General features: G+C 43.8%; 1 protein-coding gene across 1 annotated transcript in view; it reads left to right on the top strand.

The window, feature by feature from the left end:
• LOC120017836 (testican-2-like) overlaps positions 1–24,416 on the top strand; it is a 70,282-nt gene that overhangs the window by 8,797 nt on the left and 37,069 nt on the right. Inside the window, exons 2-3 of the mRNA XM_038960801.1 lie at positions 20,996–21,004; positions 21,500–21,548. Of these exons, the coding sequence (XP_038816729.1) occupies positions 20,996–21,004; positions 21,500–21,548 (58 nt within the window). The remainder of the gene's footprint in view (positions 1–20,995; positions 21,005–21,499; positions 21,549–24,416) is intronic.

Raw genomic sequence — 24,416 nt, 5'->3', positions numbered from 1 at the left:
ATATACAGTATTATATTTTAATCACTATTGTTGTTTCCCATGATGTGTTTGAAGAAAAATAAAATACAAAAAAATGCTAACAAAACCAGAAAATGAGTTCAAAGGGTATTTTTCAGGAAATAATTTGGTTAATCTATGAAGGGTCGCCCATGATGCTACCTAATAAGCCAAATTACTAAAATTGGTGTTGACTCACTGAGTTTTTGAGGGGAAGAATTTTGAATTTTAATGCAACAATGTATTTATACATGAATATTCTATATTTATTTTTCTCCTCTTTCAAGTATAAGACCCACGGTACAGTATGCATTGGATAGAGTGTGGATGACGGCTGTTTCGTATTCGATAAAAATAGCCATCACCACTCCACACTTCAATCAATCCAATTCCCGTCATTGAAAAGACAAGGCGATTAGAAGTAACAATTACCGTCAACAACTACATTTAATACATCCAATCCTTTAATCTGGCAGACAGGTGCACTGGACAATTCTTCATTCCACTAATGCACCCAGGCTGGAAATCCCAAATCAAAGGAAAACACAATAATGTTGATTGGCTGCTGGAGGAAGAAGGCCTTACAGTGGTTTAAAGGCCTTACAGTGTCACGAGTCCCATTGAGAAGACCACCCTTTGACTGAAACTGTTGGCACACAAGCCTTACAATTTAATTTCATGTCTTGATTTGACGACGTGAGTGATTTATAATTTAAAGAACAACATCTCATCTCCCATCTCTAAATAGACTTCATTCATCCTTGAATATTATTCTTAACTTCTTCTTCTATACAGCAGTATCTCTATATTCCTGGTGTAGTGTCTTCTGTACCCTAGCGTGATTCACAGTTGAGTCAATATGCTGTATCCCCTGGCCTCCTTTTCAAATGACTATTATGATGATGAGAAAGTCAATTAGAACTCCATGTTCTATTTGAACTCTGTTACTGCAGATCCAACGGACACCGTTGGAGGCTGTTGATCCAGCAAATGTCTCCAACTCCCCTTTTCCACTCAGGTTTCACAGTCACACAAACTGGTCAAAATGTTAAGATGTTTAATGCAACTCCATTATAGGGCCGATGATATGGCTGATGAGCTATGACGGCTGATATTAGTCTATCAACCTGGATCAAACTCAGATAGGAACATCCGATGAGTCTGGCTACATCTCAAATGGCACCCTGTTCCCTATTTAGTGCAGTACTTTGGACCAGGGCCCATAGCTCTATATAGACAATAGGGTACTATTTGGGACGCTACCTCTGTCATTGTGCAGCAGCTCACAGGTCAAGCCACCATCTCATCCATCCTTGTAATAATAGGAAATTGGATGGCATAGTTAAACCTGCTTTGTTGAAAATGCAGTGGGTCTGCACGTTATGCATAATTTATCTGATTTAGTCTCTGACTGAATACAATTTTATGCTCAACTAACTTCCCCCTATTAATGTCACATTGTGAAGTCACACTTTGGAATCAGTCTGATCAGCCTTGGAGACAGTGATTGTGTCCCAAATGGCACCCTACTCCCTACACAGTGCACTACTTCTGACCAGAGTCCTATGGTGTTTTCTATCTTTGATGATGACCTAGAATAGATAGACTGCTAATGAGACCCACCTGTGGGAGAGGATAACACTCATTATTGTTAGGAGAGTGTGTAGTGGCACCGACATGCACGCACAGCTGACCTATCATTAGGTCTCTCTCTCCAATTCAGCAGTAGCTCATTAGACCACAGTAGCGGTCCAGGGCTGTGCCACCAGGTCTCTGGTAGCTCATTAGACCACAGTAGCGGTCCAGAGCTGTGCCACCAGGTCCCTGGTAGCTCATTAGACCACAGTAGCGGTCCAGGGCTGTGCCACCAGGTCCCTGGTAGCTCATTAGACCATAGTAGCGGTCCAGGGCTGTGCCACCAGGTCCCTGATAGCTCATTAGACCACAGTAGCGGTCCAGGGCTGTGCCACCAGGTCCCTGGTAGCTCATTAGACCACAGTAGCGGTCCAGGGCTGTGCCACCAGGTCCCTGGTAGCTCATTAGACCACAGTAGCGGTCCAGGGCTGTGCCACCAGGTCCCTGGTAGCTCATTAGACCACAGTAGCGGTCCAGGGCTGTGCCACCAGGTCCCTGCCTGCACCTGTTCTTCCTCTACTCCACTTAATTTTTAATGAACAGAAAACGTTCTGTGCGTTCACACAAACCTTGCCTCAGCACACACACACACACAAACACACACACACACACACACACACACACACACACACACACACACACACACACACACACACACACACACACACACACAAACCTCCCCTCAGTCCCCCAGTCGAAGCCAGGCTGATTAAAACTGCAGGATGGGTGTGTGTGTTTGTGTTTGGTGGGGGGTGTTTAGGCGGTTTGGCTTACCGGAGCGAAGCTCATTATGAAGTTTCAGTGATTTGTGCCAGAATGTTGTAATTATGGTGTTGTGTTCAGTGTGTGTCTGTTTGCAAGCTTGATAATCAAATCAGTTGGATGCAGTTTTGCAGGTGCTCGTGAATCCTTAAAGCTATAAAGCAATGCAAGCAGTTGGCGTGGTGGCCAAAACAACATATAACCTGCTGCGTTGTACCTAAAACAACATATAACCTGCTGCGTTGTACCTAAAACAACATATAACCTGCTGCGTTGTACCTAAAACAACATATAACCTGCTGCGTTGTACCTAAAACAACATATAACCTGCTGCGTTGTACCTAAAACAACATATAACCTGCTGCGTTGTACCTAAAACAACATATAACCTGCTGCGTTGTACCTTGCTTTGACCTGGGTTCTGAGACAATTATCTTGTTGTTAGTGGTTGCATGACACATGTAGTGTGCTCCCAAATGGCAACCTATTCCCAATCTAGTGCACTACTTTTGACTAGAGCCCTAGTAGAGAATAGGATGCCATTTGAGTTGCAACCATTCACACTCTCGGACGAAACAAAACACACACAAAAACAAAGGTTGTTTGATGAACGCCAATCGTGGCACCTGTTCCTCTTCTTTGATTTTGGCATAACAAACACCCGCCCCTTCAGTCCTCCGAACCAGAAAGTGTTAGGGCCACACTGTAGAGTGAAAACGGAACCCATGGGCCTTGTGTTGTGCTCTGCTGCACTACCCAAGTTCACCACTAGTGACATACATGCATTATAACATACACTGCATCCGGAAAGTATTCAGACCCCTTTTCCCACATGTTGTTACGTTACAGCCTTATTCTAAAGTGGATCAAATTGTTTCCCCCCCCCCCTCATCAATCTACACAAAATACCCCATAATGACAAAGCAAAAACAGGTTTTTAGATCATTTTTTTGGTGCAAATGTATAAAACTTAAATATCACATTTACATAAGTATTCAGACCCTTTACTCAGAACTTTGTTGAAACACCTTTGGCAGCAATTGCAGACTCAAATCTTCTTGGGTAAGACACTACAAGCTTGGTACACCTGTATTTGGGGAGTTTCTCCCATTCTTCTCTGCATATCCTCTCAAGCTCTGTCAGGTTGAGTGGGGAGTGTTGCTGCACAGCTATTATCAAGTCTCTCCAGAGATGTTCAAGTCCGGGCTCTGGCTGGGCCTCTCAAGGACATTCAGAAACTTGTCCCGAAGCCACTCCTGCTTTGTCTTGGCTGTGTGCTTACTGTCGCTGTCCTGTTGGAAGGTGAACCTTCGCCCCAGTCTAAGATCCTGAGCGCTCTACAGCAGGTTTTCATCAAGGATCTCTCAGTACTTTGCTCCGTTCATCTTTCCCTCGATCCTGACAAGTCTCCTAGCCCTGCCGCTGAAAAGCATCCCCACAGCATGATGTTGCCACCACCATGCTTCACTGAAGGGATGGTGTCAGGTTTCCTCCAGACGTGACACTTGGCATTCAGGCCAAAGAGTTCAGTCTTGGTTTCATCAGACCAGAGAATCTTGTTTCTCATCATCTGAGAGTCCTTTAGGTTCCTTTTGGCAAACTCAGCAGGCTGTCATGTGTCTTTTACTGAGGAGTGGCATCCGTCTGGCTACTACCATAAAGGCCTGATTGATGGAGTGCTGCAGAGATAGTTGTCCTTCTGGAAGGTTCTCCCATCTCCACAGATGAACTCTGGAGCTCTGTCAGAGTGAGCACCGGGTTCTTGGTCACCTCTCTGACCAAGGCCCTTCTCCCCCGATTGCTCAGTTTGGCCTGGCGGCAAGCTCTAGGAAGAGTCTTGTTGGTTCCAAACTTCTTCCATTTAAGAATGATGGAGGCCACTGTGTTCTTGGGGACCTTCAATGCTGCAGATATGTTTTGGTACCCTTCCCCAGATCTGTGCCTCGACACAATCCTGTCTCGGAGCTCTAGGGACATTCCTTCGACCTCATGGCTTAATTTTTGCTCTGACATGCACTGTCAACTGTGGAACCTTATCTAGACAGGTGTGTGGCTTTCCAAATCATGTCCAATCAGTTGAATTTACCACAGCTGGACTTAATGGAAACAGGATGCACCTGAGCTCAATTTCTAGTCTCATAGTGAAGGGTCTGAATACTTATGTAAATAATGTATTTCAGTTGTTTTTTTTTAATACATTTTCAAACATTTCTGAACCTGTTTTCGCTTTGTCATTATGGGGTATTGTGTGTAGATTGATGAAGATGAACATTTATTTCATACATTTTTAAAATAAGGCTGTAACGTAAGAAAATGTGGAAAAAGTCAAGGGGTCTGAATACTTTCCGAATGCACTGTACCTATTACATAAAGAACGGAATAACTGGTGAGATGATGTAGTGATATGTAGAAGAAGAGTATGCATGTGCTAATGATGTATGCTAAGCTTGCTGAGTAAACTTCCCCTTAATTATACCCATCGTGTCCTCATGTTACTGATTCTACTACACAACACCTTGTTCAAATACTTTAGAAATATATCCTTCCTTGAGCTAAGCACAGATTTACAAGTGATTGATAGGTGAAAGCAAGGTTATCATCCTATTGCTTACATCAATCCAATTGAATCAGATATGTGATTCCTTCAAGGAGGACAGGAAGAAAGGATGCATTTTTAAAATATTCAAACATCAAATCAAGCTTTATTTAGACACTTACAGCACATTTCAGACATGGAATGCAACGCAATGTGCTTTACAGGGAAAAACAAATAAAAAACAATGAAAATAAAAGCTGAAATATTTACTACACAACAAACATAAGATAAACTGAACAACTAAAAAGCACCCTGAGGAAAAGCAAAACTAAAAAAGTGTGTTTTAACCTGTCTGGGAACGCGGAACCCCTCGCCAACAGCCAATGAAATTGCAGGGCGCCAAATTCAATCAACAGAAATCTCATAAATCAAATTTCTCAAACATTTTAAAGATAAAATTCTCATTAATCCAGCCACAGTGTCTGATTTCAAAAAGCCTTTACAGCGAAAGCTCCACAAAATGCAAATTAATTACTTAAAAATCATACAATGTGATTTTCTGGATTTTTGTTTTAGATTCCGTCTCTCACAGTTGAAGTGTACCTATGATAAAAATTACAGACCTCTACATGCTTTGTAAGTAAGTAGGAAACACTGCCGATTTTGCAGGTTATCAAATACTTGTTCTCCCCACTGTATATACCGTAAACTGAACAGTACCGGACCCAAAAACGAACCTTGTGGAACACCACATTTGATATATAAACTCAGCAAAAAAAGAAACGTCCCTTTTTCAGGACCCTGTCTTTCAAAGATAATTTGTAAAAATCCAAATAACTTCACAGATCTTCATTGTAAAGGGTTTAAACACTGTTTCCCATGTTTGTGCAATGAACCATAAACAATTAATGAACATGCACCTGTGGAACGGTCGTTAAGACACTAACAGCTTACAGACGGTAGGCAAAACTTAGGACACTAAAGAGGCCTTCCTACTGACTCTGGCAAAACACCAAAAGAAAGATGCAGATGAGCAAGGAGCCTGGGCGTGAACGTGCCTTAGGCATGCTGCAAGGAGGCATGAGGACTGCAGATGTGGCCAGGGCAATAAATTGCAATGTCCATACTGTGAGACGCCTAAGACAGCGCTACAGGGAGACGGGATGGACAGCTGATCATCCTCAGACCACATGTAACAACACCTGCACAGGATCGGTACATCCGAACATCACACCTGTGGGACAGGTACAGGATGGCAACAACAACTGCCCGAGTTACACCAGAAACGCACAATCCCTCCATCAGTGCTCAGACTGCCATCAATAGGCTGAGAGAGGCTGGACTGATGGCTTGTAGGCCTGTTGTAAGGAAGGTCCTCAACAGACATCACCGGCAACAACGTTGCCTATGGGCACAAACCCACCGACGCTGGACCAGACAGGACTGGCAAAAAGTGCTCTTAACTGACAAGTTGCGGTTTTGTCTCACCAGGGGTGATGGTCGGATTCGCGTTCATCGTCGAAGGAATGAGCGTTACACCGAGGCCTGTACTCTGAAGCGGGATCGATTTGGAGGTTAAGGGTCCGTCATGGTCTGGGGCGGTGTGTCACAGCTTGTTGTCATTGCAGGCAATCTCAACGCTGTGCGTTACAGGGAAGACATCCTCCTCCCTCATGTGGTACCATTCCTGCAGGCTCATCCTAACATGACCCTCTAGCATGACAATGCCACCAGCCATACTGCTCGTTCTGTGCGTGATTTCCTGCAAGACAGGAATGTCAGTGTTCTGCCATGGCCAGCGAAGAGCCCGGATCTCAATCCCATTGAGCACGTCTGGGACTTGTTGGATCGGAAGGTGAGGGCTAGTGCCATTCCCCCCAGAAATGTCCGGGAACTTGCAGGTGCCTTGGTGGAAGAGTGGGGTAAAACATCACAGCAAGAACTGGCAAATCTGGTGCAGTCCATGAGGAGGAGATGCACTGCAGTACTTAATGCAGCTGGTGGCCACACCAGATACTGACTGTTACTTTTGATTTTGACCCCCCCCCCCCCCTTTGTTCAGGGACAAATTATTAAATTTCTGTTAGTCACATGTCTGTGCTGTGGAACTTGTTCAGTTTATGTCTCAGTTGTTGAATCTTGTTATGTTCATACAAATATTTACATGTTAAGTTTGCTGAAAATAATTGCAGTTGACAGTGAGAGGACATTTCTTTTTTTGCTGAGTTTATTTTCTCTGAGTTATGTTCACCAACGGGTTAAATTTAGAACTGGACCAGAGATGCCAACCCACTTCTCCAGTCTGTCCAGAAGGACATCATGGTCAACAGTGTCGAATGCAGCACTTGAATCTAAGAGTACAAGGACAGAGAGCTGTTTGGCATCTGTGTTGCTTCTAAGATCATTTACCGCTTTAAGGCTGTTTCTGTGCTGTGGTGGACATGAAAACCAGATTGGAAATATTCCAAAATACAGTTGCCATTAAATGTTTTTTGCTGTTTGAACACAAATTTCACCAGAATTGTGGTCCTTTCAAATGGCTGTAGCCCAGTGGTGTATGTGCTGGACAGCGGACAGTGAGGGTGAACCTGTACCATTGTAACTCCAGAACAGCATATGGATCATAATTATACATAATAGCATTGGTGACAGTGTAGCCAAATATTCCATTAAAGATGATCCTATTCAGGAGATTACTGTTAAGGTCATGCCCAGGAATTATTATTGTAGCCTACTGTACTAGTCCTGGATATTGCCCTTGTTCGGACTGTCACAGAAAAGCTGTAGGCCAGGGGTGTCGAACAAATTTTTCCCCGGGGGCCGCATTCGGTCTTCAATGAAGTCCGGAGGGCCACACTGAAAATGTGTTATATTTCCTTGCCCTCAAAATTAGTACTCTATCAATCCAGCGGGCTGGATTGGACCCCCTCCAGCGGGCTGGATTGGACCCCCTCCAGCGGGCTGGATTGGACCCCCTCCAGCGGGCCGGATTGGACCGCCTCCAGCGGGCCGGATGGGCCGGATTGGATCCCCTCCAGCGGGCCGGATGGGCCGGATTTGACCGCCTCCCGCCTGTGCACAGGCTGTATGTTTGACATCCCTGCTCTAGGCATTCAGCTGTTTATTCAATTATCTTGACTATTATTTATTTATAGGTTGTTTATATTTTCAGATTAAGATGTTTAATGTGCTGCTCTCATTTGGTTCATATGTACAGCTTTGTCAAGAGACATCATCTCACCGACAGTCTTTGATTGTGCTGTTCTAGAGCTCTGATAAGCTTCCGGCCTTTTTCACATGCAGCAGACATTTGTCTGATCAAAGGCAGATTAGATGGAGTGTGAACATAGATCAGCGGGCAGGGCGTGGATGGAGTGCGCCTAGATCAGCTCCTAGACAGCGCTGTGGGGTGTCCTGGCCCAGCACCAGAGGTTGTGGGCTCTTGGGAAGTCACCGTAGATAGAGTGCACCTAGTTCAGCATTGACAGCGATAGTGGATGAGAGCACCATGCTACACTGTGGGGTGTCTTGGCCCAGCAGCAGAGAGATAGGTGGGATGTAATTAAGAGAGAAAAAAATATCCTTTCATCATCGTCTACTATGCACTCCCAGGATGCGTTCCAAATGACACCCTATTCCCTATATAGTGCACTACTTTTGACCAGGGCCCATAGGGAAAGACACAATAATTATTGTGTTTTCCTAGAAAGACACAATCATTCTTAAAAAGTGGCATAGTCTGTCTCTGAAATGCCACTGAACTTGTGTTGTTTTGCCTTGAGCCACCTGGGTCCTGGTCAAAAGTAATGCACTTCATAGGCTATAGTGTACCATTTGAGACACAGCCTGTGTTTCTGTGCAGGCTCTTGTGTTGTGTTGAATGTAGACCTTTCTGTTTCTCTTCCTCCCGTTGTACATGTGTGTGCTGTGGAAGAGAACTGCGCTGTGTTTGAAATATTTCAATAGTATTGAAATAATCCCAGTACTGAATATTTCACACATGGATTAACCCAGGATTGTTGTTCTATTTGGCTTGAATCTCCCTCTAGACCTCTCCCCTCTATCTCTAGTGTATCAATTACAGCTGGAGACTGTAGAAGGCACTGTGTGTGTCTGACAGCACCAGAGGACAGAGGGATAAAATCAGCGTTGTGGAGAACGTGAACGGAATCAGACATTAAAATAGAATTCAACAATATATATATATTTTTAACTAAGTAGAAAATCAACCAAATGTATTGAATTGATTAGAAAATGCATTAATTTGCCCAAGATTTTCACAAGACATGAACAAAATGCATCAGTGATTCGTATTTTCCTTCAACTTTCTGAAGATGCAACGGCACAGGAATGCCCGTGTCTGTGTGCGAGCATTTGTCTACCACTTTGTGTAGCTGTTAGCGATGATGCTAATGTGTTGACAACCGTCTTCTGGTAGTGTCAGATGTGTGCGTACTGGTAGCGAAGTCAGGTGCAGGAGAGCAGAGATTTGTGAACAGGCGCACACTTTATTTAGGCAAAAGTGCAATGCGCAAAACAGTCACAAGAATTATGTTTAACAATAAACATCTTCGTGAAAAATAACACGGAAAAAAACAAGCCAGTCATGTAGATTGATTGGGGAATGAAAACCAGGTGTGCAGGGAACAAGACAAAACAAATGGATACATGAAAAATGGAGCGGCGATGGCTAGAAAGCCGGTGACGACGCCGGCCGAACAAGGAGAGGAGCCGACTTCGGCGGAAGTCGTGACAGGTAGATGGAAAGGCTTTCCCAAAAGCCTTCTCAATTAAATGTTAACTACAAAGTAGCCCATGCATGTTTTGCTCTAGAAAGCGGACAGGCCTCACAAGACTCACAAGTACTAGTTGAAAAAATATATGGAGACTGTTTAGGGGTTAAATATAAATAAGGGGTTAAATATATATAAAACAAAATGTTTCCTGATTATAGGACAGACACTTCAGAACAAATTTCCTTTCGATTTTTTGGGGGGGACTCAAAAGTGAATCTGTTATTCAATGCGTTTGTATGGGCTAATAGCAGCTAGGACCCAAAAATATTCTGCAAGTAAAAAATAAATAAAAATGGGATACTTCAAGGGGTCTTAAAATTCAAAATTAAATAGAAAAATTATCCTTGGAATGACCCTTCTTAAAACAATTCCATATAGTTTAGTAGTAAACCCGCCTCCCTGCTTAGACAGGTCTTAGACTCTTATGGGTTAAAAAAGTGTGATTTTTGAGAGCGAAAACCTGACAAAAATGGAAATAACAGAAACCTTGAAAAACTAAATAAAGAAAACTGAGTTTGGTGGAAAAATGAACAGAATCAGGCAAAAAATCTAACAGATTTTATAGGGCACTAGATTAGTAACACAGCATGGGGAAATGGAAACACTTAGAGGCTTTTAACATTTCAGTCAATTTCTGCTCTTTTCCCCCCTCATCCTGTAAAATCAAATACTGTTCAGAGCAATGAATTGGGCCTGTATTGAACCAATATTGAAACAATGTCTATCATCTCATGAGTCACCAAGTCGGCTAATGTGGATCCACTGAATATAGTTCCAATGTGCCTTTTCTACTGGGAAAAGGCTATAGAAAATTGTGCTCCAGTGCCAAGCTTCCTAATCATAATCTTGCCCACTCCCCTGACTTCATGCGAGAACATTGTGCTGGTAGTCAATTAAGGTGAGATTTAAATAAACATGTACTTTCCTCTTTACCTCCTTTTATGAAGACAAAAAAAATATTGTCTCAGCAACAGCATTGGCAGTGGAAACTGAAACACACACACACACACACACACGGTGTCAAGGTGTTGTCTTTGTAATGGAAAGAGTTGAGAGTGGTCACCTCAGGGCACTTCCTGTGATGTCAACATGTTTACATTCCCTAACACTCTGTTCAGTTTGATCTGACAATCTATTGATCTCTCTCTCATGCTCTCTCTTTCTACCTCTCTCTCTCCCTCTGTTCTTATGTGCGTTCTGCTCTGTCCTCGCCCTCTCTCACTTGCTCTACCGCGCTTTCTCTCTCCTCCCACTTTCCCTCCGTCTCTTTGAGTCATACCCCCTCAGTGGTACTTAACACCTCTCTCACCTCGTCACCACTCTGACAGCTCTCAAATACCACTTACTACTGTAGCCTCTACCTCCCTACCATCCCAGCTCTCTAAGCCCTCCCTGGATCAGCAGCTTCTGAGCTGGATCCCCACACGAGCCCTGACCCTGTCTCCCTAAACCTCCCTACAGCCAGAGAAGAGAAGTGGGCTGCTGCTACTGCAGCGTGTGATCTACCTCCATTCCCTCCACACTTCTAATCTTGAAACCCCTGGTTGAAAGCGAGGAATACCCCTGTGTGCATACATATACATATAGACCAATTAGCACGCTCTAGTGATCTAATCTGTGCCTCACAGCTCCTTTAACGCAACGCACTGCGCCATAACACAACGCACTGCGCCATAACACAACGCACTGCGCCATAACACAACACCCTGCGCCATAACACAACGCCATAACACAAGGCCATAACACAACGCCATAACACAACGCACTGCACCATAACACAACGCCATAACACAACGCACTGCACCATAACACAACGCCATAACACAATGCCATAACACAACGCCATAACACAACGCACTGCGCCATAACACAACGCACTGCGCCATAACACAACGCACTGCGCCATAACACAACACCCTGCGCCATAACACAACGCCATAACACAACGCACTGCACCATAACACAACGCACTGCGCCATAACACAACGCACTGCACCATAACACAACGCCATAACACAACGCCATAACACAACGCCATAACACAACGCACTGCGCCATAACACAACGCACTGCGCCATAACACAACACCCTGCGCCATAACACAACGCCATAACACAACGCACTGCACCATAACACAAGGCCATAACACAACGCCATAACACAACGCACTGCACCATAACACAACGCCATAACACAACGCACTGCGCCATAACACAACGCCATAACACAACGCCATAACACAACGCCATAACACAACGCACTGCACCATAACACAACGCCATAACACAACGCACTGCGCCATAACACAATGCCATAACACAACGCACTGCGCCATAACACAACGCCATAACACAACGCACTGCGCCATAACACAACGCCATAACACAATGCACTGCACCATAACACAACGCACTGCGCCATAACACAACGCCATAACACAATGCACTGCACCATAACACAACGCACTGCACCATAACACAAAACAGTGTTGCCATAACACAAAACAGTGTTGCCATAACACAACATGTTGGATGAGAGAAGACTGGAGAGAGGAGGATAGAAGAGAGGTAAAAGGGGATGAGATAAGAGGGAAGATATGAGGCAGTGGAAAGAAAAAGAAAGTGAGATAGAAACAGAGGGAGAGAGAAGAAGACTGAGGAGAGAAACTGAGAGCCAAACATATAGAGAATGATACGGAGACTGAGAGGACACTAGAAATGAGGACAGTACAGACTACAGAGTTTTACACAGGCTAAAATCAGCAGTTGGATGCCAGGCCAAATGAGAGCTGCCCAGCAGGTAGTGTGATGCAGCAGGGCGGAACTGAATTTACTCGGAAGCAGAGGCAGAGCAGAACTCACTATATCTTCCTCTCCCTGTCATCTCAGAGGGTAATAGCTTCTGTAGAGAAACATCCCCCATTGTTACCATTTAATGATGAGCGGTTGTAGACTCAAGTGGTAAGAGTGTGATGCTGGCAACCCCATGGTTGTGGGTTCAATTCCTGCAGGGAACAGATACGCATACTGATACTGAAGTCAGTCACTGAGTAATGTCAGGAGTGAAGGTATTCATATGGCCTTTCCCTATGAGATCAGTGTTGCTCTGATACGATACGGATATTTGCTCCTTCCTCGTCTAGACATGATATTGTGTATGGATAGTCATGCATGCATAGATTGTCATCTGAGGTGCATGTCCCACTACCTTCTGTTTTGCTTTTGTGATCCACCCCATCCCCAGCGCTTTCTTTGGGACAACTGAACAGGATACAGTATGTGACAGCTGACATTGACTTAGAAATACCCATCATTCACAGACAAGCATGTGCACATGACCACATCCACACATACAGACTGAGTCTCGTCCCAGTGATATGAGGGATTATACTGTCAGTCAGGGTGAATACACAGCAGGGGGGAGCTGTCTGCCATGTCAGATACTGAGACAGCCCAAGTTAAGCAGACATGCCACGTAACTTTGGCAACTAGTAAGTCTTTTTTAAACCTCCCGCTTTGAGCTGGATGTGTCAATGTGTAGTTCATACATGCATAATCTATGAGCAGAATTACTGTTTTACCTCAATTAGCAATGTTTGAAAGCAACTGTTTACTGTAATCTGTGTGGCTCCATTTTCCCTCATGTTAGTCAGCCCCCAAACAATTTGAGTTCTAGCCAATGAGCTTTAGCCCCTCGCCATTTCATTAACCACTAGCAAGATGCACACACAGCAGAGCGAGAGAGAAAGCAATGATGTGGTGCATATATCTGCACATACATTATGTGACATAGTTCGCAATTTTCCGGGGACCACTTTTGGCTCATGAGCGCTACTTTCAGAACTACTGGCTAAAAGTGCCAGATAATCTCTTTAAAGGAGTTAAAACTGACAGTGTTACTATATCCCACTTTTAACAGACTTGTGATACGACTGGATATTTGTCAATTGGGTTTGAGGTCTTTTGTGTTAGCTACATGCATGCAGTAAGAAAAAGTACAAAAATGTATCCACTCACTAACTGTAAGTCTCTCTGGATAAGAGCGTCTGCTAAATGACTAACATGTAAATGCATATGCATCCTTGAGGCTTGGCAGGCATTTGCATAACAGAATGATTTGGGATATCGTGACCTTCTTTCAGCCTTTTGACATTGCCTAGTTGCCACAAACTGCAATTAAACTTCAAAGTCACCTTGCTACCCTGTGCAGTTTAGAAAATGTGTTCTACTTCTCGACGCACACTGTTAAATAATGCAAGAGCTTCATCATCAATAACAGAAACATCAGAGGCATCCGATTAATGGTCGGCCCGTAAACTCTGACTCACACACTCTTCCCACTGGGCACAGACTTACAGTTTTCCACAATTGTTTACACATGTTTGCTGAATCTTTGGGCCATTTTCCCAAAACTCTAAACACAAAACCACAAACACAAAACTCTATAAATCTCTAGCAAAAGCAAACACTGTATTCAAACTGTTTTCTCTCTTTCCAAAATATTTTTTTTGCATCAAAATGATGCACACATGCGTCATATGAAGAGATCTGTCTACCAACCAACAACACACTGATGTGCTCAACACAAAACACTACTTATGAATATCCCATCAGTAGGTTTATGCATTTTCAGTGTTACACTGTAGCCGGTTGTAAAAGATTGTTACAGTAATGTATACCTACTCAAATATACATAAATAAACACACAAATGCAATACAGTAACAAAAAACATTGTCATTTATTTCCAAAATGCAGTATTTTTGAACACTTGTGTTTTGTATGTAACACTTTCCATCCCCAACAGGAGAAAACCGGGAAAAACATTCAGTAAGATAAAGGGTTTTCTGTACAAAAAAATGAAAGCGGTTCATTCTTTCAAAACTCTAAAGACAAAAACACATGCAAAATGTAAGAAAAAAGACATTAGGCTGCCTCCTGCCTCCTATCCTGCCTCCCCCACATCAACTTCACCACATGCATCCTCCATTGCCTGGAGAAGATGCATGCGTGCGAGTGGATGGCGGTCATACACCTTCCATCACCATGCCGGGAAAAAATTGGGTTTAGGAATGGGGAATATGGTGGGAGATATAGAACAATAAATTGTGGGTGGTCGATGACCAGTTGCGGACCAGAGCAGCCCGGTGGAAACGCACGCTGTCCCAGATGACAACATACCTGGGCTGCTCTGATCCACCCCTCTGCTCGGCTGGAATGAGGATGCCATGTAGTGTGTCCAGGAACGTGATGAGAAGGGCGGAGTTGTAGGGACAAAGGTTGGCATGGTGATGGAGGACGCTGTGCTGGCTAACGGCTGCACACATGGTGATATTCCCTCCACGCTGTCCGGGGACATTCACAATGGCACGGTGGCCTATAATGTTCCGTGCCAGTCCCATTCTTTTGGCTAGGTTGAAGCCAGCCTCATCGATGTAAATATAAACGTGCAGAATTGCAGCGGCTTCCAGCTCCAAGACTCTCTGAAACAGACAACAAGACAATATGTGACATAGACCGAGAGCAGTCAATATGGTGAGGCACAATACACTGGATTACAGTACTGTAATGTGTCCATACAGTGCTGATATGATAGTAAATTAACAGTATAGTACTTACTTGGACATATTCATAGCGCTGTTCTTTAACCCTCTCTGAGTTTTGCTCAAATGTACACCTGTTTCATCTGAGTTTGGTTGCGCTGTAATACACGGTCCAATGTAGACAAGCCCACCTGGTGAATGTCATTGCATTTTGTGTTGTCTGCAATTATGTGGTTCTGGATTTCTCGTAGTCTAATGGTATTGTTTGCCACCACCATGTTCACAATAGCGGTCTCCTGTTCTGGTGTGAACAGCCGGTGTCTTCCACCATGGCCTGGCCGTCTCTCAGTTCTGCAGAAGATCCACAAATATGATATGATTGGTTACAGTAAGCTAAAATAAATCTATTTTCTTTCAATATGAAATGACGTTACTGTAACATTGGCCAACAATCACTGAGTAACACAGGCCTACTGATATGTCGGACTGCAGTAAACATGCATAAAGAGCATAGTGTAGGTGGTAGGTAACTTACCGGTTGTCATTTCTGAATGTACGGATGATAGATGCAACCGTGTAGCGGCTTAGGTTGGGTTGAGCTCTCTGCCCAGCCTCCCTCATACTCAATCCATGGTTGAGCACATGGTCAACCAATGTGGCCCTGATCTCATCTGAGACAACTGTCCTTCCTCATCCTCCTCTTCCTCCCACTCCTTCACCTCTAGCTCTTGCTTCACCATTGACTTCCATTTTCCTCCAGAACAGGAGAGCTCATCTGTGGCCTTTTATAGCGCTAAAACTCTGATTTCTAAGGATAAGGGAGGTAAGGCAATACATAGGCCATGGTGACAAAGTAATTACAATATAGCAATTAAACACTGGAATGGTAGATGTGCAGAATATATATATATATATATATATATATATATGTATATATATATATATATATATATATATATATATATATATATATATATATATATATATATGTATGTATGTATATATACATACACACACATGTATATATATATATATATATATATATATATATATATACATATGTATACATTTACACCTGTGAGGAGTGGGTGTTGCCAATTGGTGTATAAAGCTTGACATTGTGATTGGCGTTGCTTTCCAAAGGGACTGAAGAGATTTTAATTTTGAATGTTGTGCCTAATGTAGAGAACTGTGTGTAGTGTTTTGCAGAAAGTGTGATATAGATATGAAAACTGAGTGTAAAGCAGGAATTGTGCTTGCAATTTTGCAGACTTGGTTTAAGGATTTGTTACATGAGTTTCAGGTTTCGGTGATTTGCGTTTCAAGTTACAATTTTAGTGTGTAAACAATTGACAAATACTGTAAGTTCAACGCCTAGTTTTGATTTACATTTAGTTCAGTTGTCAACTAATGTTAATTCAACATGAAATCAAGCAAACATTTTTCCCTGTCATTGGATTTAGGATAAAAGTTGGATAAAAAAATGAATAATGAAATTCCCTTAGGTTGATGACTTTTTGCAAATCCAATCTGTTTTCCACGTTGATTCACCGTGATCACATCACATCTTTGGGTTGAAATGACGTCTGTAAAACTATCTGTAGAGTTTAAAATGCGATGGGAACACATTGAACTGTAGATTATTCGGTACATGAAAACTTCATCAAAAAAGTACATTATGTGTGCACTACTGTCATCACACCCTGATTTTTATCTGCAACAAGTCCGTTTGGTGGAAACACACCACTGGTGGGGAAAATGTGCATAAAATATTTACCTACATGATAACAGGCCACCCTGGATGTAGAGAGAGGAGAGCGAGGAGAGTGAGCAGAGCGAGGAGAGAGGGCAGAGACCCCAGGACGCCTTTATGAGTGTGTCACGCTTTATTGTTTCCTCCAGAGAGCTTTTTGGCACCCCCTCTTCCAGTACAGTAAGTGTTTATGGTGATGTATATCCTACGGAGTATACCATCGCTAAGGAGGCAGACCGTATATTTCTCTAAAGGGCTATTTACTGTTTTGAGGCCAAGCGATAGGCCTATGTCAGTATGCTTAATTTCTTTGGAGTTTGCTATAGAGAATATCACAACCAAACTAATACAGGGACCATATCACAATGTAAATGTATGCTTATCTATTGATACTGGGAAAATATGACCTTTACCTCTATTGGTACTGGGGAAATATGCCCTTTACCTCTTGGTACTGGGGGAAATATGCCCTTTACCTATATTGGTACTGGGGGAAATGTGCCCTTTACCTATATTGGTACTGGGGGAAATGTGCCCTTTACCTCTATTGGTACTGGGGGAAATGTGCCCTTTACCTCTATTGATACTGGGGGAAATGTGCCCTTTACCTCTATTGGTACTGGGGGAAATATGCCCTTTACCTCTATTGGTACTGGGGAAATATGCCCTTTACCTCTATTGATACTGGGGGAAATGTGCCCTTTACCTCTATTGGTACTGGGGAAATGTGCCCTTTACCTCTATTGGTACTGGGGGAAATATGCCCTTTACCTCTATTGATACTGGGGGAAATATGCCCTTTACCTCTATTGATACTGGGGAAAATATGACCTTTACCTCTATTGGTACTGGGGGAAATGTGCCCTTTACCTCTATTGGTACTGGGGGAAATGTGCCCTTTACCTCTATTGGTACTGGGGGAAATGTGCCCTTTACCTCTATTGATACTGGGGGAAATGTGCCCTTTACCTCTATTGATACTGGGGGAAATGTGCCCTTTACCTCTATTGATACTGGGGGAAATATGCCCTTTACCTCTATTGATACTGGGGGAAATGTGCCCTTTACCTCTATTGGTACTGGGGGAAATATGCCCTTTACCTCTATTAATACGGGGGAAATATGCCCTTTACCTCTATTGGTACTGGGGAAATGTGCCCTTTACCTCTATTGGTACTGGGGGAAATGTGCCCTTTACCTCTATTGGTACTGGGGGAAATGTGCCCTTTACCTCTATTGGTACTGGGGGAAATGTGCCCTTTACCTCTATTGGTACTGGGGGAAATATGCCCTTTACCTCTATTGGTACTGGGGGAAATGTGCCCTTTACCTCTATTAATACGGGGGAAATATGCCCTTTACCTCTATTGGTACTGGGGAAATGTGCCCTTTACCTCTATTGATACTGGGGGAAATATGCCCTTTACCTCTATTGATACTGGGGGAAATATGCCCTTTACCTCTATTGATACTGGGGGAAATATGCCCTTTACCTCTATTGGTACTGGGGGAAATGTGCCCTTTACCTCTATTGGTACTGGGGGAAATATGCCCTTTACCTCTATTGGTACTGGGGGAAATGTGCCCTTTACCTCTATTGATACTGGGGGAAATGTGCCCTTTACCTCTATTGATACTGGGGGAAATATGCCCTTTACCTCTATTGGTACTGGGGGAAATGTGCCCTTTACCTCTATTGGTACTGGGGGAAATATGCCCTTTACCTCTATTGATACTGGGGGAAATATGCCCTTTACCTCTATTAATACGGGGGAAATATGCCCTTTACCTCTATTGGTACTGGGGAAATGTGCCCTTTACCTCTATTGGTACTGGGGGAAATGTGCCCTTTACCTCTATTGGTACTGGGGGAAATGTGCCCTTTACCTCTATTGGTAATGGGGGAAATGTGCCCTTTACCTCTATTGGTACTGGGGGAAATGTGCCCTTTACCTCTATTAATACGGGGGAAATATGCCCTTTACCTCTATTGGTACTGGGGGAAATGTGCCCTTTACCTCTATTGGTACTGGGGGAAATGTGCCCTTTACCTCTATTAATACGGGGGAAATATGCCCTTTACCTCTATTGGTACTGGGGGAAATGTGCCCTTTACCTCTATTGATACTGGGGGAAATATGCCCTTTACCTCTATTGATACTGGGGGAAATATGCCCTTTACCTCTATTGGTACTGGGGGAAATGTGCCCTTTACCTCTATTGGTACTGGGGGAAATGTGCCCTTTACCTCTATTGATACTGGGGGAAATGTGCCCTTTACCTCTATTGGTACTGGGGGAAATGTGCCCTTTACCTCTATTGGTACTGGGGAAATGTGCCCTTTACCTCTATTGATACTGGGGGAAATATGCCCTTTACCTCTATTGATACTGGGGGAAATGTGCCCTTTACCTCTATTGGTACTGGGGAAATGTGCCCTTTACCTCTATTGGTACTGGGGGAAATATGCCCTTTACCTCTATTGGTACTGGGGGAAATGTGCCCTTTACCTCTATTGGTACTGGGGGAAATATGCCCTTTACCTCTATTGGTACTGGGGGAAATGTGCCCTTTACCTCTATTGGTACTGGGGGAAATGTGCCCTTTACCTCTATTGGTACTGGGGGAAATATGCCCTTTACCTCTATTGATACTGGGGGAAATATGCCCTTTACCTCTATTGGTACTGGGGGAAATGTGCCCTTTACCTCTATTGGTACTGGGGGAAATGTGCCCTTTACCTCTATTGGTACTGGGGGAAATGTGCCCTTTACCTCTATTGGTACTGGGGGAAATGTGCCCTTTACCTCTATTAATACGGGGGAAATATGCCCTTTACCTCTATTGGTACTGGGGGAAATGTGCCCTTTACCTCTATTGATACTGGGGGAAATATGCCCTTTACCTCTATTGATACTGGGGGAAATATGCCCTTTACCTCTATTGGTACTGGGGGAAATGTGCCCTTTACCTCTATTGGTACTGGGGGAAATGTGCCCTTTACCTCTATTGATACTGGGGGAAATGTGCCCTTTACCTCTATTGGTACTGGGGAAATGTGCCCTTTACCTCTATTGGTACTGGGGAAATGTGCCCTTTACCTCTATTGATACTGGGGGAAATGTGCCCTTTACCTCTATTGATACTGGGGGAAATGTGCCCTTTACCTCTATTGGTACTGGGGAAATGTGCCCTTTACCTCTATTGGTACTGGGGGAAATATGCCCTTTACCTCTATTGGTACTGGGGGAAATGTGCCCTTTACCTCTATTGGTACTGGGGGAAATATGCCCTTTACCTCTATTGGTACTGGGGAAAATATGCCCTTTACCTCTATTGGTACTGGGGGAAATGTGCCCTTTACCTCTATTGGTACTGGGGAAATGTGCCCTTTACCTCTATTGGTACTGGGGGAAATGTGCCCTTTACCTCTATTGGTACTGGGGGAAATGTGCCCTTTACCTCTATTAATACGGGGGAAATATGCCCTTTACCTCTATTGGTACTGGGGGAAATGTGCCCTTTACCTCTATTAATACGGGGGAAATATGCCCTTTACCTCTATTGGTACTGGGGGAAATGTGCCCTTTACCTCTATTGGTACTGGGGAAATGTGCCCTTTACCTCTATTGGTACTGGGGGAAATGTGCCCTTTACCTCTATTGGTACTGGGGGAAATGTGCCCTTTACCTCTATTGGTACTGGGGAAATGTGCCCTTTACCTCTATTGATACTGGGGGAAATCTTATATTATGTTTTTTTTTTGTTATTGCATAATCAATTATATGTTAATTCACTGCTAGCTAAAGCTCGTTGCTATTCATTGTGTCTCTGTGGAGACCATGAATCAAGAGACGCTGTATATTGAACATGGTGATAAATGTTGATGAATACACCTCAGTATATCTGATGTTACACATTCTTATCGTCTAACTATCCCTCTTTTCTTCTTCTCCTCTGCCTCTCGTTCTACCAGGAAGTAGAGGTCAGTTTATTTCTTCATCTATATTCTACCCATCCCTTTTTCTTTGATGTCTTTTTTGAATGCTTGTAACTAATTTTCATTATGTCTCTGTCTCTCTATCGCCATTTACACTCTCTCTACCCACCCACCCTAACCTCTCTCTCTTACATATACTGTACATCTCTCTCCCTCTCTCTCTCTCTTTCATATACATCTCTCTCTCTCTCTCTCTGTCTCTCTCTCAACTTGTCCATTTTAATGAGAACGATTAATGTTCTAATTAAGAAGAAAAAGTAACAAATACAATTAAAAGACTGGTCCCCCTGATGCCGTATGTTCAACAAACGGCGCTTCAGTCCCTATATAGTGCACTACTTTTGACCAGAGCATATAGGGTAAGTAGTGCACTATATAGGCAATAGGGTGCTATTTTGGACGTAACCAGTGACTCACTCACTCAGTTAATCATGATGCTTATTTTGCTGTGGGTTAACCTGGATCTCTCTGTCTCTGCAGGATGACTATGTGAGGACCTGGGATGAGAATCAGGGAGGCTCTAATGAAAGTAAGCTCCCCCTCAGTTCTTTAACATACTGTATATTATGCATCTATTGTACTGGTGTAGGATCTTAATTTGAGCCAGTTTGCTACAGCAGGAAAATAATTCTGCAGCAGAAGGAAAAGTGGTTATAAACCATGGCCATTTTTGTAAGGGTTGATACATTTTTCGTAAAGGAAAATCAAGTCTGAAATTTCAAAGAGGATATTACAAACTTCAGTAGCCTTTTTAAACCTGGAATACACTACAATTTTTACATTTGCTACATTGCAAGAAAAGGTCTGCAACAGGATGATCAGATTAAGATCGCTGTGCTGTCCTTGTCATTTACTATGGACTTTACTTACGAAGATTCAGCACCCACCACTTTTGAGAAATAACCTGAGAGTGATCATGTTATCCATTATATTTACCTCAATTTCATCAAGTGGTGAGTTGATCGATAAAACATTCTTAGAGAAAACAAAAACCGAGCTCTTGAAAGCTGACTAAATCAGTATAGGCTAGCTAGCCATCCATCTGAGGGACAGGTCGGCAACATCGCAGGGATCAGTGCCGGGCCAGGAATTAGGGGTTGACCATCACTGGGTTTATCAGACACGACAATGTCCATTAGAATGAGAGTGCACCCAGATGTGCTTCAGCCCAGGTCGCATAAAAAGGTAACCAAAAGGTGCACAACTGAGGTATCACACACTACACTGGTGTATTAGACAAGGCAAGCTACATGTTTGTTTACAATCCCATTTGTATTCTATGGTCAGATGCTGTACACACGTGGCCTCAGTGAAAACGGCAAGTGATGTTAGAGATGTTAGCTCGCTGTAACAGGAGCCGTCTGACTGTATCTTTCTCCCTGAGGAGGTTCTGAGCTCTGCTGTCGACCAACTACCAATCAACATGGAGTAGCCTAGCCTGTCTTCTCTTCTCTGCTCTCCTCTTCTCTGTCTTTAATTGAGCTACAGGCCGATGGAGTCATGACCTCCAGTCTGCATCCCAAATGGAACCCTATTCCCTATTATGGTGCACTACCTTTGACCAGAGCCCTATGGGCCCTGGTCAATTATAGTAAACTGTATATGTAAAATAGTGCAATTTGGAACACAAGCTTGAAGTTGTGTCCATGACCATTGTGTCATGATTTGCAGCTCAATAAAGTGGTGGGAATGGAATGGCTGAGTCCATTAGTACTGCTATATCTCTCCGAGCTTAATTAGCGGGTAATTATGACTTCCTGTAGAGGTCTGGAGAGAGAGGGGGAGAGAGGAGATGAGTGGAGGGAGAGATTATACTTTCTACTATGGTGTTTTCTTGCTGGAGTCCATTTTGTGGCATTGTATTTTATAATATTGTCAATAATTGAAATATCAAACAATGCTGTAGGAATTGTTGGAGATCTCAACTTTAATAGAACTGATCTCTCTCTCGCTCTCTCTCTCTCGCTCTCTCGCTCGACACATTCCAAGATGGCGTAAGAGTTCAGACATCTTTGTCATGTCCCGTGTATATATCTTTTTTTCTTCCTTCGTATATATTTTTTTTATTTTTAACCTCAGTCTCAACAATACTCTCATGCAACCCGCCTCACCCAATGTGGTATGGATCTGCTATTTTCTATACTTTAAGACCGAAACCCCCAACAGTAGCTAGCCAGCTTACTAGCTAGTAGTCAGTTAGCCACTGCCAGCAGTCATCAGCTCACCCTAGCCTGGTCAACTCTTGCCGGTCTGCACAGCGTGACTCAACCCAGAGCATACCGGACTGCTTTTTCTCCACATCTCTGGTTTCCTACCGCAAGCTCTGAACCTTTCACCTAGATCATCGCAGCTAGCTGCTATCCGAGTGGCTACCCGCTGGCTAACGTCTCTGTCCCGAAGCAAGCACCAGTGAGCCTGGAACAAGCCTCGTGCTAGGCTCATCTCTCGGCTAGCTGAAGAGGTCCATCAGCCACTCCTTGGGCTACAATACATATTTTGGCAATTGGCCCCTTTTACTGCCAACATGGAGCCCTGCCGATTCCAACACGAATGGTCTACCGACGTAATCTGCCCGAGGGGTTTCAACAGGCTCCTCTGTCACAACGTCCCCTGAAGGCCCATCCGCTAGCCTGCTAGCCGTGGCCCGCTAGCTGTCTAGAGCATATCGGACTGTTAGCTGAAGAGGACCATCAGCCAATTTCTTGGGCTACAATACCTATTTTGCCAACTGGCCTGGACCCTTTTACTGCCTACACGGAGCCCTGCCGATCCAACACGACTGGTCTGCCGACGTAACCGTCCGAGGGGGCTACAAAAGACTTCTTCCGTCACGACGTCCCCCTAAGGCCCTTCGGCTAGCCCCGGCCCGCTTGCTGTCTGAATCACAGTGTCTCCAGCTTGCCTAGCTTCCCACTGATCCCTATGATCACTCGGCTACGTATGCCTCTCCCTAATGTCAATATATCTTGTCCATTGCTGTTTTGGTTAGTGATTATTGTTTTATTTCACTGTAGATCCTCCAGCCCTGTTCAATATGCCTTAGCTATTCCTTTTGTTTCACCTCCCACACATGCGGTGACCTCACCTGGTCTAAATGATGTCTCTAGAGACAAAACCTCTTTCATGGTCACTCAGTGCCTAGGTTTACCTCCACTGTATTCACATACTACCATACCCTTGTCTGTACATTATGCCTTGAATCTATTCTTCCGCGCCCAGAAACCTGCTCCTTTTATTCTCTGTTTCGAACGCGCTAGACGATCAGTTCTTATGGCCTTTAGCCGTACCCTTATCCTACTCCTCCTCTGTTCCTCTGGTGATGTAGAGGTTAATCCAGGCGCTGCAGCACCTAGCTCCACTCCCATTCCCCAGGCGCTCTCATTTGTTGACTTCTGTA

Source organism: Salvelinus namaycush, chromosome 22 (assembly GCF_016432855.1).
Source record: "Salvelinus namaycush isolate Seneca chromosome 22, SaNama_1.0, whole genome shotgun sequence".
NCBI lineage: Eukaryota > Metazoa > Chordata > Actinopteri > Salmoniformes > Salmonidae > Salvelinus > Salvelinus namaycush.
Note: the sequence above shows the minus strand (reverse complement) of the source record. Positions and strands in the feature narration are given on the sequence as shown.